The sequence below is a fragment of the Myotis yumanensis genome, unplaced genomic scaffold (genome assembly GCF_028538775.1).
Source record: "Myotis yumanensis isolate MYYU_CA2020_CCGP unplaced genomic scaffold, mMyoYum1.0.hap1 SCAF_18, whole genome shotgun sequence".
NCBI lineage: Eukaryota > Metazoa > Chordata > Mammalia > Chiroptera > Vespertilionidae > Myotis > Myotis yumanensis.
In genome coordinates this window covers 15,617,746-15,633,589 of record NW_027223769.1, presented here as the reverse complement: position 1 = coordinate 15,633,589, position 15,844 = coordinate 15,617,746, and the positions used below count along the sequence as shown (strand labels likewise).

Genomic DNA, 15,844 nt, shown 5'->3' with positions numbered 1-15,844 from the left:
CATCCATTCTACCAAGTGACTTCATAATATATTCAGAGTGGAGAAAAATATAGTGGATTCCTCTGAGATATTCAATTAGTTCAATAAAAAGAAAAAAAAATAATTTTTCAATAAAGAAATTCAACCAAATGACTAAAGCTGACACTGGGTAACCAAGTTCAAAGTAATGATGCATTTCCTTTGAGTTCTTGCTCTACAAAAGTTGATGATATGCCATTAGAAATAGCCATCCTTCTGGTAGTTCATTACATTTGTGTTCCTATCTTAGAGACACTTATTTGCATGTTTGCTCTGGAACTGTCTTCGGGTGTTGATGTATGTAAAGTTCCTCCAGCCCCACTAAACAGTATCTGTTCTTGCTGCTTCACAGTGAGCTTCCTTCGAGCTGGTTTCTTCCCCACTAATGGAAACCTCTCCCCAAAAGTCACCAGCAACGTGCTCCTTGCAAGATCCCATTGCTTCTCTTTACTCCTTATCCTTTTCGGCATCATAACCCATTGCCTCACCTTCCAGTTCATCTCCCCCGTCTCCTGCAAACTGTCATCTGCTCTTTGAACTTGAGGCGTTTCATCTTCACCCCTCCCTCATTCTGCACTTTCACCTAATTTGCTAGAAAGGTTTCAGAAGTATCTGTGTTGACAATGCCCCCGTTGCCAACCCAGCCCTGGCATTTCTCCTAAGCTCTGTGCCCCTGTACATGGTTGCACTGAATACGGGGTTTATTCGCATCATCAAATCTGAACTGCCTTTCACTCACCCCCCCACTACCTTCCGCGCTTCTTCTCGAGCCACACCTGAGAGCCTGGTCACCAAGAAGAGACATTTCTCTCCTGCTCAAACCACCCACATCATGACGCAATCCATTGCTGGGCTCCAGTGTCCAAAATCTCCTGTCAGTACCACTGTGCGTTTCTAAAAATAAGTCAGTCAGCTTGTTTCACTGCCTTTCTGAAGACCCTCCAGTGGAATTGTCATGACAGTCAAGGCCCCCTGCCCTACGGGCCATCTCCAGCCTCATCCCCTTGCCATGCTCGGGGACAGCAGGGGACAGTCATGATGTCTGACGACCTTGCCTGTAACCACACGGGCCAGGAGCGAAGGTTGAGCCGCAGCCAATTTGAGTGTCAGCAGAAAGCCTCGTGATCGTCCCAGAACTGTGGGCACGGGAGGCCTGTGAGGAGCTGCTCTGGTCCACTTCTCACTTGCCTCCCGAAGTCCCCTGGGAGGCTGTCACAAGACAGTTTCTCATCATCTTCCAGGTTCTGATGAGGGGGGAGGCTTCCTGCCCACCCCTGTTGGGGTGCAGCGGCAGACAGTAAAACCACCGAGAGGCAGCTTGCAATCGGCTCCTCAGCACCAGGCTCTCCCTTCATCTGTGATGCAGCCAGCTGCCCCCTGGGGTTTGGGTGTCACCTGCACAGGGTCCGTCTTTGCCTACTCATCCTTTGACTGTCCCTGTGAGTCATAAGCTGCCTGAATCTGAAAAGGACTGATTGTTTCTTTACCAACAGAACCTGGCAGACCCGGCCTGGCCTTGCGCTGGACACCCATGCTCTGAGCTCAGATATTTACTACTTTCCACCCCATGTGACCCAGAACTTGACTCAAAACCGAATGTGCCCTCCAAGAAAAAAGAAAAACACGGGAGGAGAGAAAATAAAATTAAGCTTGTAGATCTGGTTCAGTACAAATGAGGATAGGAAAAATAGAATGGGGCCAGACATTAGGTCAGTACTGGTGCATAAAATTAGAGCACAGTCATTTCAGACGCACAGCAAATCCTTCTGGAATAAGGCAAATCCATACACTTACTAACTAAAGTTAGAGCAAATTTGGCTCTAACTTTCCTCACAGAAAATGTAGACTATTAATGGATGCTTTGTCCCAAGAGCCAGTCTCTAATTCATAGATGATTAAAAATGAATTTAAAGAAAGGTAAATGAAATCATGCTGAGTCATACCAAGATTAAACAGCCTTTTCTTTAGGTGAGTTTATAAGGGCTTTTCTTTTTCTATTTTTTTTAATATATTTTTATTGATTTCAGAGAGGAAGGGGGAGGGAGAGAGAGAGAAATACCAATGATGAGAGAGAATCATTGACTGGCTGCCTCCTGCACGCCCCCTACTGGGGATTGAGCCCACAATCTGGGCATATGCCCTTGACCAGAATCGAACCCAGGACCCTTCAGTTCACAGGTCAACGCTCTACGCACTGAGCCAAACCGGCTTGGGCTTTAAGGGCTTCTTAAAATAATGTTTCCTAAAGTGAAAATCATATAGTAGCTGAAATTTTTTAAAATGAAGTTTTATGTATAAGACCCAAAGATTATGCTATAGCCAGCCTGTGGTTTTGTTTCTCATAACTAACCCACCTTCTCAGACTGTCCTGTCCTGCCCGGCCAGCCCAGCCAGCCCCCATGGCACCATCAGCCAGGCCAGCCCCTTTTGTTTTTCCTTCAGACCATTTTTTACTTACAAAAGAAAACCCTGGAAGGGCTCCCTCTTCAACCAACTACCCACTCAGTGTAGAGCTATTCCCCATAAAACATGGCCTTCTCTCCTGGAATCTCGACCTTCCTGTGCCACCAACATACGGGAACACTTGGGTATTTAGATAAAAGGTTGAATTTTTTAAAATATATTTTTATTGACTTCAGAGAGGAAGGGAGAGGGAGAGAGAGGTAGAAACATCAAGGATGGAGAGAATCATTGATCAGCTGCCTCCTGTACACCCCACACTGAGGATCAAGCCTGCAACCCGGGCATGTGCCCTAACTAGGAATTGAACTGTGACTTCCTGGTTCATGGGTCGATGTTCAACCACTGAGCTACACCGGCCAGGCAAAACGTTGAATTTGGAGCAAGGCAAAGTCCCTCTGTTATCTCTATCATCAGAGTGACTTTCGGTGTGTTAGTATGACTTGTGTGTTAGAAGCTCAGCGTTCTAAAGGTAAAGCCTGAAAAACTTAAATCAAGAGTTGTACATATGATGACAGGCTTGGAAACCACTAAGCTTTATACACATGTGTAAGCTATTACTTGAGTCCTGTGTGAACCCCTTCAATCATCAAGGTGTCTGGCGGTGGGGAAGGGCTGTGCAGCGCTCCTCTTCGTGTTGGCAGGTGTGCACTCACATCGCCCCTCTTCCCTAGGCGACCCGCCTGCCACCGGCACTGGGACTTTGCTGATCACCCTGGAGGATGTGAACGACAATGCTCCCTTCATCTACCCCACAGCGGCCGAAGTCTGCGATGATGCCAAAAACCTCAGCGTAGTCATCTTGGGAGCATCAGACAAGGATCTGCACCCAAATACAGATCCTTTCAAATTTGAAATCTATAAGCAAGCTGTTCCTGATAAAGTCTGGAAGGTCTCCAAGATCAACAGTAAGTCAGCCAGACGTCCCACACTTATCCTTGTGGCTTTAGCCTAGTGGCTCTGGCTTGGTTTCCTTCCCCACACTGTTCCCCCTTTTCTACTCTCTTGTGTGTTCTCAAATGGTTTATTTCAAGTTATTTATGCACTGTAAATATTGACAATTTTCCCACCAGAAAATGAACACAATATGTAAATATATTAAATATTAGTTCCTTATAATGCAGACATGAAAGTCTTCTCCATTGCTTCCTCTCTTATCTTTTCTATACTAGACACAGCATAATCTCTGCCCTGTACAGACTGTATACTCTATGATGTGTATAGTATATGCTGAGTACTCTACACCCTACACTGTACACTCTATACAGCACACCCTGTACTATACACCTTACTGTACACTGTATGCTAGTCACCCTGTATTGTACACTCTGTACTATACACTATACTGCATACCCTACACCAGTGGTCGGCAAACTCATTAGTCAACAGAGCCAAATATCAACAGTACAACGATTGAAATTTCTTTTGAGAGCCAAATTTTTTAAACTTAAACTATATAGGTAGGTACATTGTTATTTACTTAATTAAGGCTTAGGAAGAGCCACACTCAAGGGGCCAAAGAGCCGCATGTGGCTCGAGAGCCGCAGTTTGCCAACCGTGGCCCTACACTGTCCACTCTATACTGTATAGCATAACTGTACACCTTGTACTGTACACTCTGTGCTTTACATCCTATACTGCACAGCCCTATACGGTACATACACCCAGACTCCAGCCTTCAAGAGCTGGTGTCTCTGCTTCTCCCTAAGCATGTCTTGGCTCAGCTGTCTCTCCTCTCTCGAATAACTGTGCTTACATTAACTTTCACCAGCACCCTGGAAAGCTGTTTCCTGGTGAACCTGCTTTTATGAAAGACTAAGGAGAGGAGGAGCACCAGTTCGGGTCCCCAGCTTCCATTTTAAGCTGCAGGCCTCCTCAAAACTGACTTAGGCTTTAAAATGACCTTGGCCTTTACTTTCAACTTTGATATCTTTCATCTATTCTGTTCCTCATTTATGAAACACACAAGCAGTGTCCTTTCCTGCCAGTCTTTCCATGTGGGCATGTGAAATTTAAAACTTGGCCCAGCATGTATCACCTGCCTTATTAAGACTGAAACCCCAATGTAGTGAGTGATAAAGTACCCCTCTATCCACAATACCTCACCCACTACCCTCCTCACTAAGTTCACCTTGCCTAGAAATAAAGCCAAAAACCAGAACTCACGCCTTAGACCAGCAGTTCTCAACCTGTGGGTCTCGACCCCTTTGGGGGTCGAACGACCCTTTCACAGGGGTCGCCTAAGACCATCGGAAAACACATATATAATTACATATTGTTTTTGTGATTAATCACTATGCTTTAATTATGTTCAATTTGTAACAATGAAATTGGGGGTCACCACAACATGAGGAACTGTATTAAAGGGTCGCGGCACTAGGAAGGTTGAGAACCACTGCCATAGACATACACTCTGCCATCAGTAATGAACGGCTTCTGCCATTGGCCCAGTCAGGGCTCCCTCTTCTTACATTAGTGGTGGAATTTCTGAGAGAGATGGGGAATTACCATTTCATTAAGTTTTGAACATGTATTGTACACTTGTGCATAAAATTTTCTATTAAAAATCTCATATGTATTGTGATGGCCTTATCGCACATCTCATTTTATTACTGCCTTTCTCCTGTTATTGATTATAGTTGCCTGTTTGTCTATTTTATTGCTTTTTAAAGGATGAATTTTGTTACACTGATTATTTTTAATTAAAACAGTCCTTCTCTTGTTTGAGGGGTTCCTCTTTTGTTTGCTAGTGTTTGCAGCTGCAGTGGATTTGAACAATCATCACCAGATCTTTCCAACTGGAACTTTCTCATTCAAGAGGAGTTTTTCCTCTGGGGAGATGGGAGAATATCCCATGAGTTAATCTGCCATTTCACTGGGGTAATTTTCTACCTTGGTTAATCAGCGCTGCCACCTAACCTTCTGGTTAGGATAATACTTCATCTGCTTTCCCTCCTGGTTTTATATAATAGATACAATACCTTCTAAATTCTTTTTCTTGTCCCCAATTTTTCCCCCCAAATACTTAGCATTGTCTATGCCCAGAAAGGGGCAGTTTAAAACAAACAAATAAAAAATCCTTAGTCATCTGAAAGGGAATAGCCTGAAGCTAAAACAGTGGCCAGGTAGGGTGGCCACTCCTGAGGGCTGCCCAGAGGCCTGGATAAGGGCAGATATTCCCACCAACTGTGGGCTTACAGACCCCATCTCCACGTGTGGGCTGTGCTGCGGATCCCCATTCAGATCCAGGGCTGTGGGCTCTGGGCTGAGAGAGACAACAGAATCCATCCCCCAGGCAACACACAAGCTCAAGCCCACATAGAGAGTGAGAGGACTTTTGGGGGGTCCAAGAATTCATTTTGGTTATTTGCTTTTGGATTCCTATACAAAAATCTCTGAACTGGTAATTTTTTTATTCTTTTCTTCCAGATTTTTTAAAGTATAATTGACAAATAAAATATATATATATAAAAGCCTAAGTGACCAGCCAACCAGCCAGTAGCTATGATGCACACTGACCACCAGGGGCAGATGCTCAATGCAGGAGCTGCCAAGCTGTGGTCACTTGGCAGCAGTGGTTCTCAGGTGACACATCTGGAACCAAGAGAGGAGGGAGCCCGATTCCAGGGGGCATCACCTGAGAACTGCACAATCTGGGACCCCTCAGAGAATGTCGGAGAGCCGGTTTCAACCCGATCCCCACAGGCCAGGCCGAGGGACCCCACCGGTGCACGAATCCATGCACTGGGTCTCTAGTTGTATATATTTAAAATGTACAATATGATCATATGAGAATAGATTTTTACATTATTTTTTCTTGATATCGAATGTGCTCTTTGTGAACATTGCTTTTTGGTATAATAAATTTGCAGGGAGGGGTTCTTGCTACTCAGTCGTTTCACAAAAGTGGATCTCCGTAAAATTGATAATAATAACACTGAAACATAGACCTCCTCGATGATGGAAACGTCTGCCCAGGCTGCCAGTGTGGTAGCCACCAGCCACGTGTGGTTGCCAGGCACCTGAAATGTGGCTGGTGCAATTGAACTGAATTGGTATGTGTATCCGATGTTAATGAATTTAAATGTAAACACCCTCATGGTGATAAACAAAATGCAATGCCTGTTTTGCATGTTCTCACTCTTTTCTTGGAAAGGTCTGACCCTCTCTCATGAAGGCCCCTTGTCTTCACAGACACGCATGCCCTGGTAAGCCTTCTTCAAAACCTGAACAAAGCCAACTACCAGCTGCCCATCATGGTGACAGATTCAGGGAAACCGCCCATGACGAACGTCACAGACCTCAGGGTACAAGTGTGTTCCTGCAAGAATTCCAAAGTGGACTGCAACGCCGCGGGGGCCCTGCACTTCAGCCTGACCTCAGTCCTGCTCATCTCCCTCTTCAGTTTAGCTTGTAAGTTGGCCTAACTCCAGTGCGTGCATAATTATGAAAACGTAATCAAAGCCTTTTTCCCACGTACCTTCAAAAAAATGTATCCCAGAGGAAACATTTGTTTTAGTTTATGTCTGTATAATAGAGGGTGTTCCATGTAAAAGTGCTCCAAGTAATGTTGAAAGGCATCTTACCATCCCCCTTGCTATGCTCCAGGCCAGGTGGTGATACTGCCTGTAGATGCCCCTGAACTTGTGCCTGGATTAGTTAACTGGTCTGCCAGGACCCTATTTCTCTCTGCATTGCGCTGAATAATCTTTCTCAAGGTTAAAGTAGATACTACACTTTTTAAGAATGAGCATGAGAATTCATAGATGGCAGTGGGGCCGTAGGAAAAGAGATAAATACATAATTCACACATTGTTTTCACTGCCTGGTAGTAATGACTATAATGTAATGGAGCATTATATTAAACAAATAAATTATTATACCTAGTAATATAGGTGTGAGCATAAAATAAATAGATATGTGTATCAGATATGTCCTACTTATGGGCTACTAGTCTACTTTTAATTTTAGCAATTATTTACATATAGCTAATGCCATTCAAAAGCCTTTTGGTCTTCGGTATTTACACTTTGACAAGGTTATTGATGTAATTGTAAATTTGGAAGTTGAGAAATTGATGATTAGAAAAAAAAATAACAGAAGTTACTATATCCTGGTGACAGTGGCAAGTAGGGTCAACAGGCAACACATATTCCAACGTCGGAAGTTACTGTGTGTAAAGCTCTATGCTGGGCCAGCATCCTATGGGTAGAGCTAAGGAGGAGAAGACTTTATAATGAGAAGTGTCTCATTGGATAGTTGAGACATTTCTTCAAGAAACGAAATGTTACAGGTAAAGGTGTGCCTCTCTCCAGTTTTATTTATTATTCTTTCTCCCAAGAGACAGTCGCTTTTATGAGTTAGAATGTGTCCTGACATGTTTTATACTTTTACTACACACACACACACACACACACACACACACACACACACACACACCATGTATAGTTCTATTTTGTGCCATTTGGAAAACTTTATGTAATTTGTAGTATATTGAGCATGATGTTCTGCATCTTGCTTTTCTTCCTCTTCCCATTACATTTCCAAGATTCATCTATGTTGTTCTAGTTCAGGGGTCAGCAAACATTTTCTGTAAAGGGCCAGGCAGCAAATATTTTGGGTTCTGTGGGCCATATCAGGTCTCCATCACATATTCTTTTTTATTGTGGGTGTGGGTTCTTTTGACTTCGTTCTTTTCTTCTTTACCACTCTTTAAAAGTGTGAAAAACATTCTTAGTTTGAGAGCCACACAAGCACACAATAGTCCACCAGCCATAATCCACCCTGTTCATTCATTTTAACTGCTAGAGAGTAACCTGTCACATGACTATGACACAGACGCATTAGCGTTATTTACAGTATCCTGCTCTGACCAGCTCTTGCAGTAAACATCCGGAATCTGTTTTCCAGGAGCTTCTGACGTGAGCTCTAGTCAGACTGCAAGCCCAGGCCTGGGTTCCAGGAGACATTGGGATTCACATACAGCAGAGTCTGTATAAAATAAAAATGCTGCGTGCACACGTGTCCAAGTGTCTGTGTGTGCTTGTGCACATGTGTTGTGTGTGCACACGTTTCATATGTTATGTGTGTGCACAATCAGGTGTGTACCTAGAGAGAAGATGATGAGTAGCCATTCACTCATCACGGTCTATAATAGTGATGGCAAACCTTTTGAGCTCGGTGTGTCAGCATTTTGAAAAACCCTAACTTAAGTCTGGTGCTGTGTCACATATAGAAATTTTTTGATATTTGCAACCATAGTAAAACAAAGACTTATATTTGTGATATTTATTTTATATATTTAAATGCCATTTAACAAAGAAAAATCAACCAAAAAAATGAGTTCGCTTGTCACCTCTGACACACGTGTCATAGGTTCACCATCACTGGTCTATAACCTAATTATACAACATAAAGCCTCATTCTTAATGACACCCCTTTGAGGAACCAAGGCACTGCAGGAACCGCTCATTTATCAGCTACCCCAGCTGCAGAGGGTGTTTTGAATGGAGACTTCCTCCTTCTGTTTGTCTAGATACAGATTCCCAGGCCCATCCAACCTGCAGAGCCAACATCCCAAATGTACAGTGGCCTCCACACCACAGACCCAGCGTTAATATATTTTACACATATTTTTATAATAACACACATATCTGCCACTACCAATACATGCATTAACTATTAGTAAAACAATCTATTTGTTTAGAATGAAAGGAATATAAATAGACATGACAGATTTTCTTCTTACCAATAGGGGGTTTCCTTGTGCCCCCTACTTTGGAGACCACTGGCCTGTAGGTATCAGAAATGAATGAGTAGGTCCCCAAAAGTTGCCACTGCTCCTCTCTCTGAACTCTTACATCGTAGTTAATCCGAGGCAGAATTGTGCAGTAACTCCCAAAGCCCTCATGTTCATTGTATACTCAAAATAGTATCGTTGAGAAAAGACAGGTACATGTGTGCTGTGTTTGAGAGGTCCAATGTGTTTTTCTGTTCTCATTTAAATGGAGAGCCATCCTACCTGACAGCACACGGTTATCTCACTCTAGGGAAGGGCACCTGTAGATAAAGCCAAAATCATCCTCAAAAAGGAGAGCTGAGTCTCCTTGCACAGCTGGAAAGGTACTCAGCTGACCTTCCAATGTTTTGCACCACGAGCAAGAAATTTTCAGCTTAAAAAAGACAACAGTTAAGAACAGGTGTTACCACTTCCCTGTTTGACTTCCAAAAAAACCTCAGTCTGGCTCTGTATAAAAGGCATAAGAATGCTTAATATTGTTCATTTGAACATTAGAGATGCCTGCCGAATATGATAATCCTTGTTTTATTGTATACCTGGCCCAAGATGTTCTTCCTGACAAAAAAGAGATGTACAGAATAAGACAGGAGAGACTGGGTTAGAGCTAGCATGAATAAGTAACCATGGGTGTCCTATGGCTTCCACACTCTCTGATAAGAGCAGAAGTTAGTGGTCATCCCACCTGTGCCACTGTTAACATGACATTGACAAGAGGCTACACAGAAATGGGCCTAAACCGTTACACAAAGTGGGCAGGGGGGTCTGAAAGTACTGAAACTAGATTATAAAGTGCAAGGATGAGATGCCTTCCTAGCTCAGCCATAGTACTTTTGATCTGGTAGAATCTGTTTGCTGTGTCTTTAAATCAGGAGTTGGCCCACTTCTTGGTTTTGTAAATAAAGTTTTATTGGAACACAGCCATACTCATTCATTTACATATTATCTGTGGCTGCTTTCTGCTACAATGGCAGAGTTGAATGGTTGCCACAGAGACCATATGACCCACAAAGCTGGAAATATTTGGCCCTTTGCAGAGAAAATGTGGCAACATCTTTTGAGTGTTGCTCATATAATTGCATTGATCACGACATGGGAAGAAAAATGGGTTTTCTCCTCCCCTTAAGTAATATTCAGATCCAAATAGACGAGCATTAACCGAACACCCTGATGTCCTATGGCTTTTCTCTCTATTTACTTCATTGGCTTTGTGAATTTATTGCACTTTATAGATGAGAAAACTCAGAAAGGTCCCAAGGTCCCGTGTGAGTAAGCAGTGAGACCAGCGTTCACCATTAGAATGCCTCCCTCGTGGAAAAAGATAATAAAAACATTTTTGTTTATTATGATACTGTAGATGGCTATATTGCAGCTGAGAATTGAACTGAGAGATCTGCACTTCTCTCTTTGACATCCAAAAATTCAGGAAATAAAACTAATGACATTAAAAGTCATAAAAAATGTAAATGCAATTATTTTTACTGCCAATTTTGTTGTTTAAATTGCGGGTTGATGACAGTGAGAGAATGCATAGTTCTCCCCTAGGACCCTCCCAAGGTCCTCGGCAAGCTGGCGTCTCCGTTAGGCTGTGTCTGTGGGTTGTGTAGGGCTCTGTGTGGTGTGCACAGTCGACTTCAAGGAAGAAAATTGTCCTAAAAACCTTTTAAACATTGTCTTAGGCTTAATTAACTAGCAGTAGTGAGCATATAAAAGGACAGATGAGATGAACCGTATTAACAAGGACCAAAATTAAATGTCTATACCTGGGAAGGAGGAGGCACTGAATTATAACCTTAATCTAAGCCAAAAATAAATAAATCTATACTTTTAATTCTAATGCTTTTTATTTTCATTTTTTAAAATATATTTTTATTGATTTCAGAGAGGAAGGGAGAGGGTGAGATAGATACATCAGTGATGAGAGAGAATCATTGATCGGCTGCCTCCTGCATGCCCCCTACAGGGGATCAAGCCCGAAACCCAGGCATGTGCCCCGACTGGGAATTGAACCGTGACCTCCTGGTTCGTGGGTTGATGCTCAACCACTGAACCACACCATCCGGGCTCTAATTATTCACCCTGTTAAGTGTACAGTTTGATGAATTTTAGTAACTACGCAATTGTACACACCACACTCAAAAAAGTTTCCTGTACCCCTTTGCTATCAATCCCCTCCCCTAGTCCAGACCCTCATTGATCTGCCTTCTCTAATTATAGTCTCATCTTTTCTATAGTTTTCTATAAATGGAATCACACAATCCATGTTGTTGAGAGTATCACTATTTTGTTCTTCTTTATTGTGAATGTGCTATGAGCAGAGACGGGGTCTGGAGAAGCATCAGACCCAGCAGAGCAGGCCATCCTGGCCTGGAAAGGCCCCAAGTCATGCTTTGTGGAGAAGCTGTGGTCCCTTATAGTGGTACAACTTCATGGGCTTTGTGTGTGCAAAGCTAAGAACTTTACATAAATTAAATAGGTGATCTCATCCAATCAACCTAATAGTCTAAATTGACTTAAAATGGATTGGCCACTTTCTAATTCAGTGGGTGTTACTAACCAATTTTTTTTCTGTTTTTCTCAGTGAATAAAATTATTATTTTAACTTCTTGGAACCACACTGGAAAGTATTTTTAAATAAAATTAGTGATGCCGTTTAATATGTTCTTTTCACGTCATTCAAATGCGGGTGAATCTGCAGGGTACAATTTACTGCAGCCAAGTAACCAAAGAGTTTAAGGCAATGAAAACTTTGAGTGAAATAAAGGAACTAAATGTGTTCAGGAGACTCTTAACTGCAAAGAAATTCACTTGTCAAGCAATGTAAAGGTCCCTGGTATAGCACATAACCAAAAATTACACCTGAAATAACTTGTTAATTTCCATGGTCCTTTCTGTTAAAACAGCTTTAACCCATAACGTTCTTAAATCACCTCGTTTGTATTCGAGTCTCATTACAAAGATTGTTTATCTAGAATTCAGATAGGCTGCTTGAAATTTTCCAAACAGATAAATGACATGTTCAACCTCTAAAACCGATGGGTTCAGAGTAGATGGGTGAGTTTTGAATGAAAAAGCCCAAGCCCTACAGAGTAACCCATTAGAGTCCTAATGATCAGTTTGTTCCAGAATGAGCTGCACTTATGTTACCGCCTAGCTTGACCTTTCCACGTTTTTCATCTCTTTGATGTTAACAAACGATTTGGTGGTACCAATTCCCTATACAAATTCAAGACATCATAATAATTAAGCAAAAGTGTCAGAGAACAAGCTATTTCCACTCATGCTATTATCAGGCAGAATGGAAGACCGTGGGCTAGTGTGCAACCTCCAGAATAACCACACCTTTGGCAACTTCAGTGAACTTTGATAAGACAGTTCAGGGATGAAGGTGGCTGAAGTGGCCGTGAACCAAACACAGGCAGCGTCTGGAAGCTGGAAAAGTCAAGGGAGTGGCTCTCCCCTGGGCCTCCGGAAGGAACACAGCCCTGCCCACACCTTGATTTTAGCCCCACAAGACCCTCTTTGGACGTCATTTGTTGCAGCAGCCACAGGAAACTCATATACCAATAGGTATCTAGCTCTTGTCCATGACCAAAAAGAATATCTAGGACTAGGACAATCATCAATCTCTAATCTACCAAGTCACCTTGTTGATAAAATAGCCAAGCTCTGGGCTGATGGTAAGAGATAGGGCTCGATGGTAGCAGAGGTTCTAATAGCTGCTGGTGGTCTGAAGTGAGACGTTTGGCATCGAGCACTTTCGGAGAAATCCGGCTTTTTAAGACATAAACCAGCAGAACTGTTCCTTCTCTCTTCAAATGCTATGCTTAAGAAAAAAAATTTTTCCAAGGTAGTGCAATGTTTATAAATGCGTTTATTACAGCCTGTCAGTCATGTATCTAGCATTCAGCTAACATGTTTTGAACCGAGTTGCAATATTCCTTGACTTAAACTCTGAATCTTTGCCATTCAGGTCTGTGAGAACTCCTGACATCTGACGCTTGACTACCAAGTTTCCATAGCAACAGGAAAAAAAATCCAAATCGGAAGATTGCCGTTTACAGCTTTCGAACTTCACAACTAGGCCTCAATTGCTCCAGATTTTCCTTTTCTTTGCCATTTCACTTAGTCTGTACTTCACCATTTTGACAGCATCTTCCTTTCTCCTTTGATTAATGGGATTCTCTGAATTCCCCCTGAGTGTTTAAAGATCATGGCATATCACGTGCCCTCCGGGAGCAGGAACAATGACTACTTTTTCTGATGTGTTGCCACATTGCTAGTCAGCAGTCCACACCTCCAGCTGTGTCTGTGGGTTAGTATCTGTATATGTATGAGTATCTGTACGTGTACATATCAGTATTTATAGAGCGAGATGAGATAGGACAGCCCAGTTTTGATGTGTCATTCTCCCTTGAGAAGCTAAACAAAAAGGGATGGAGGCCAGCAGCTGACCCCACCACCACCACCACCACCAGGACCTCAGCAGCAAGCTGGGCATTAGCGCAGACCAGAGCTGATGCTTCCCCCACCGTCCCATTCGGTCTGAGTGCTGCCACGACCAGCAGGCAGGTCTGCAGAGAGAGAGAGAGAGAGCGAGAGAGAGAGAGAGAGGCCCTTCTCTTCACCTGAGGGCTACACCCAGTTTTCACTGCCATCATATGCCGTGATCCTGAGCAAAAGCGGTGGGGAGCAGAGCAGGAAATGTTACCATCAAATGCCGAGCAGAGGACTGAAATATTCGTCCCTGGGCACCTGTCTGCATTTGTATGTGTCCTAAATCCACAGTCCCCCTCTGGACTTAGTTCTTATGGGGACACGGATCATGGCAGAGAACCCCTCCCTCCTCGGTACATTTGCAATTGTAAGTGTCATCCTGGAGGTCACACGTGCATATGAAGAGGCTGACAGATACCACGTGTATACATATACTAGTATATGCCCACATGTATAGACATACACTTACGCGCATACACGCCGTTTGTTTCATATACCTGCATAAAATAGAGTAAATACAGGTAGTTTTAAAAGTACCCTTTTGTGTGAATCGACTACAGTTGTTTGCAAACCTACAAATAAAAGACGTTCGTTATGTTTGAAAAGTAATTGATTTTGATTCTGTGAGCATGTCAACGTAAGAGGAAAGTTAGTGCTTGTACTAAGATTATCTTCTTGTCGATAAACTGTAAATGAACCATCCAAGCTCACACCAAATTTTTCTATCAGATAAAACTAGTGACAGCCTGTGGCTTTTTACTAGAGCTCGCCACAAACTAGGGTAAGTGTCTTAGCACATTTTAATGCAGTTGCTTACTAAAGGTTTTAACCACACACGCACACACGCTTTCTTATGCAGTCTCTGTTGGCATCTGTGCTTTTCCGTTCGCCTTCTGTAGGAAGTAGACGTCATATGTTGTCTTTATTGTAGTAAAATTATACAGATAGAGTTCCATATATTGTATTTGTTTCAACAGTAAATCTTTTGGAGCATATAGAATGCAGAGATTTTTTTTTTCTCCATTGAAATAAATGGGTATTGGTGGTTAAAACTGCTGGACAATAGCTTTTCTCTGGTTTCTATGTTGTGTCTACTTACTGTCACTGATGCTGAGTCTTGTCTTAGTGCAAGTTCCTATTTTTGGCTCTGTGGGCTTCCCGTACATCTCTCGTTAGATGAGTGAGTCCATGAAGCCAGAAGCACCCCCCACAGCTCGGGCCACCCACTCGTCTTACTCACCATAATGAACGATGTGAGCATTTCACAATCCACTGTGAAGATGATTGCATACTTACAGAGGAGCAAGATCACCCTCAATTTGATGATGCATGACACACAGTCACAACCATCTGCCTACAGTCCCAGGACATGGGTGTTTTTCCTCTGGAACAATTCCTGTTGCTCAATCAGGAGATGCCACGTGCCCAGAATATGACCTAATAGTTCGCCACGAGTGCACGTGCAGGCTCAGGGTGGGGGATGTGCATTCACACTTGACGGGACTTCCTCTTCTGGCTTTAGAGGGCACAGCCTCCTTCTCCCTGTTGGACTCACTCCCCTCTTCCCTGGAGGCAGGGGGAGAATGGTCACCCTGCGAGGACCGTCCTCAGATGGCCAGGTGCTTGGCAGCCTGAGCCGAGGCTAACCGAGAACCCGAAAGCTCACCCTCCTGCACGAGCCTGGGCCGGCCCCCGGGAGAAATACCACGGTCCGGTGACCCGCTCCCTCAAGTGAGCGAGTGAGGCCTCCTCTTCTCTCTCAAGCCAGGAGGCTCTCCTGTGTTTTGCAAATGGATATTTTCCTCTTGAAAAAAAGAAATCAAGCCAGTGGCTTATCTTAGCCTAGAACGCGGAGAAATGGGAGTGAAGTGCATACTTCATTAACAAGTCCAATGTGCCCTAATTGGCCTCTATTTAAATACACTCCCTGTCCCCAGAGTTCTTATCAGGACAGAGATAGTTCTGTTGTTCTTTTAAATCCTTCTACACACACAAAAAAAAGACCAAGTCTTAGAAGTCAGAGTGTAGCATGTCCTGAATTATAGCATGCTGTTTACTTGCTAGAAAGCATTT

General features: G+C 43.1%; 1 protein-coding gene across 1 annotated transcript in view; it reads left to right on the top strand.

Annotated features, from left to right (window-relative positions):
- The window catches only part of CDH13 (cadherin 13), a 1,029,479-nt gene extending 1,014,643 nt beyond the window's left edge, over window positions 1-14,836 (top strand). Inside the window, exons 12-14 of the mRNA XM_070398947.1 lie at window positions 3,153-3,386; window positions 6,673-6,891; window positions 13,248-14,836. Coding sequence (XP_070255048.1) covers window positions 3,153-3,386; window positions 6,673-6,891; window positions 13,248-13,255 — 461 coding nt within the window. The 3' untranslated portion in view covers window positions 13,256-14,836. The remainder of the gene's footprint in view (window positions 1-3,152; window positions 3,387-6,672; window positions 6,892-13,247) is intronic.
- Window positions 14,837-15,844: the final 1,008 nt, after the last annotated feature.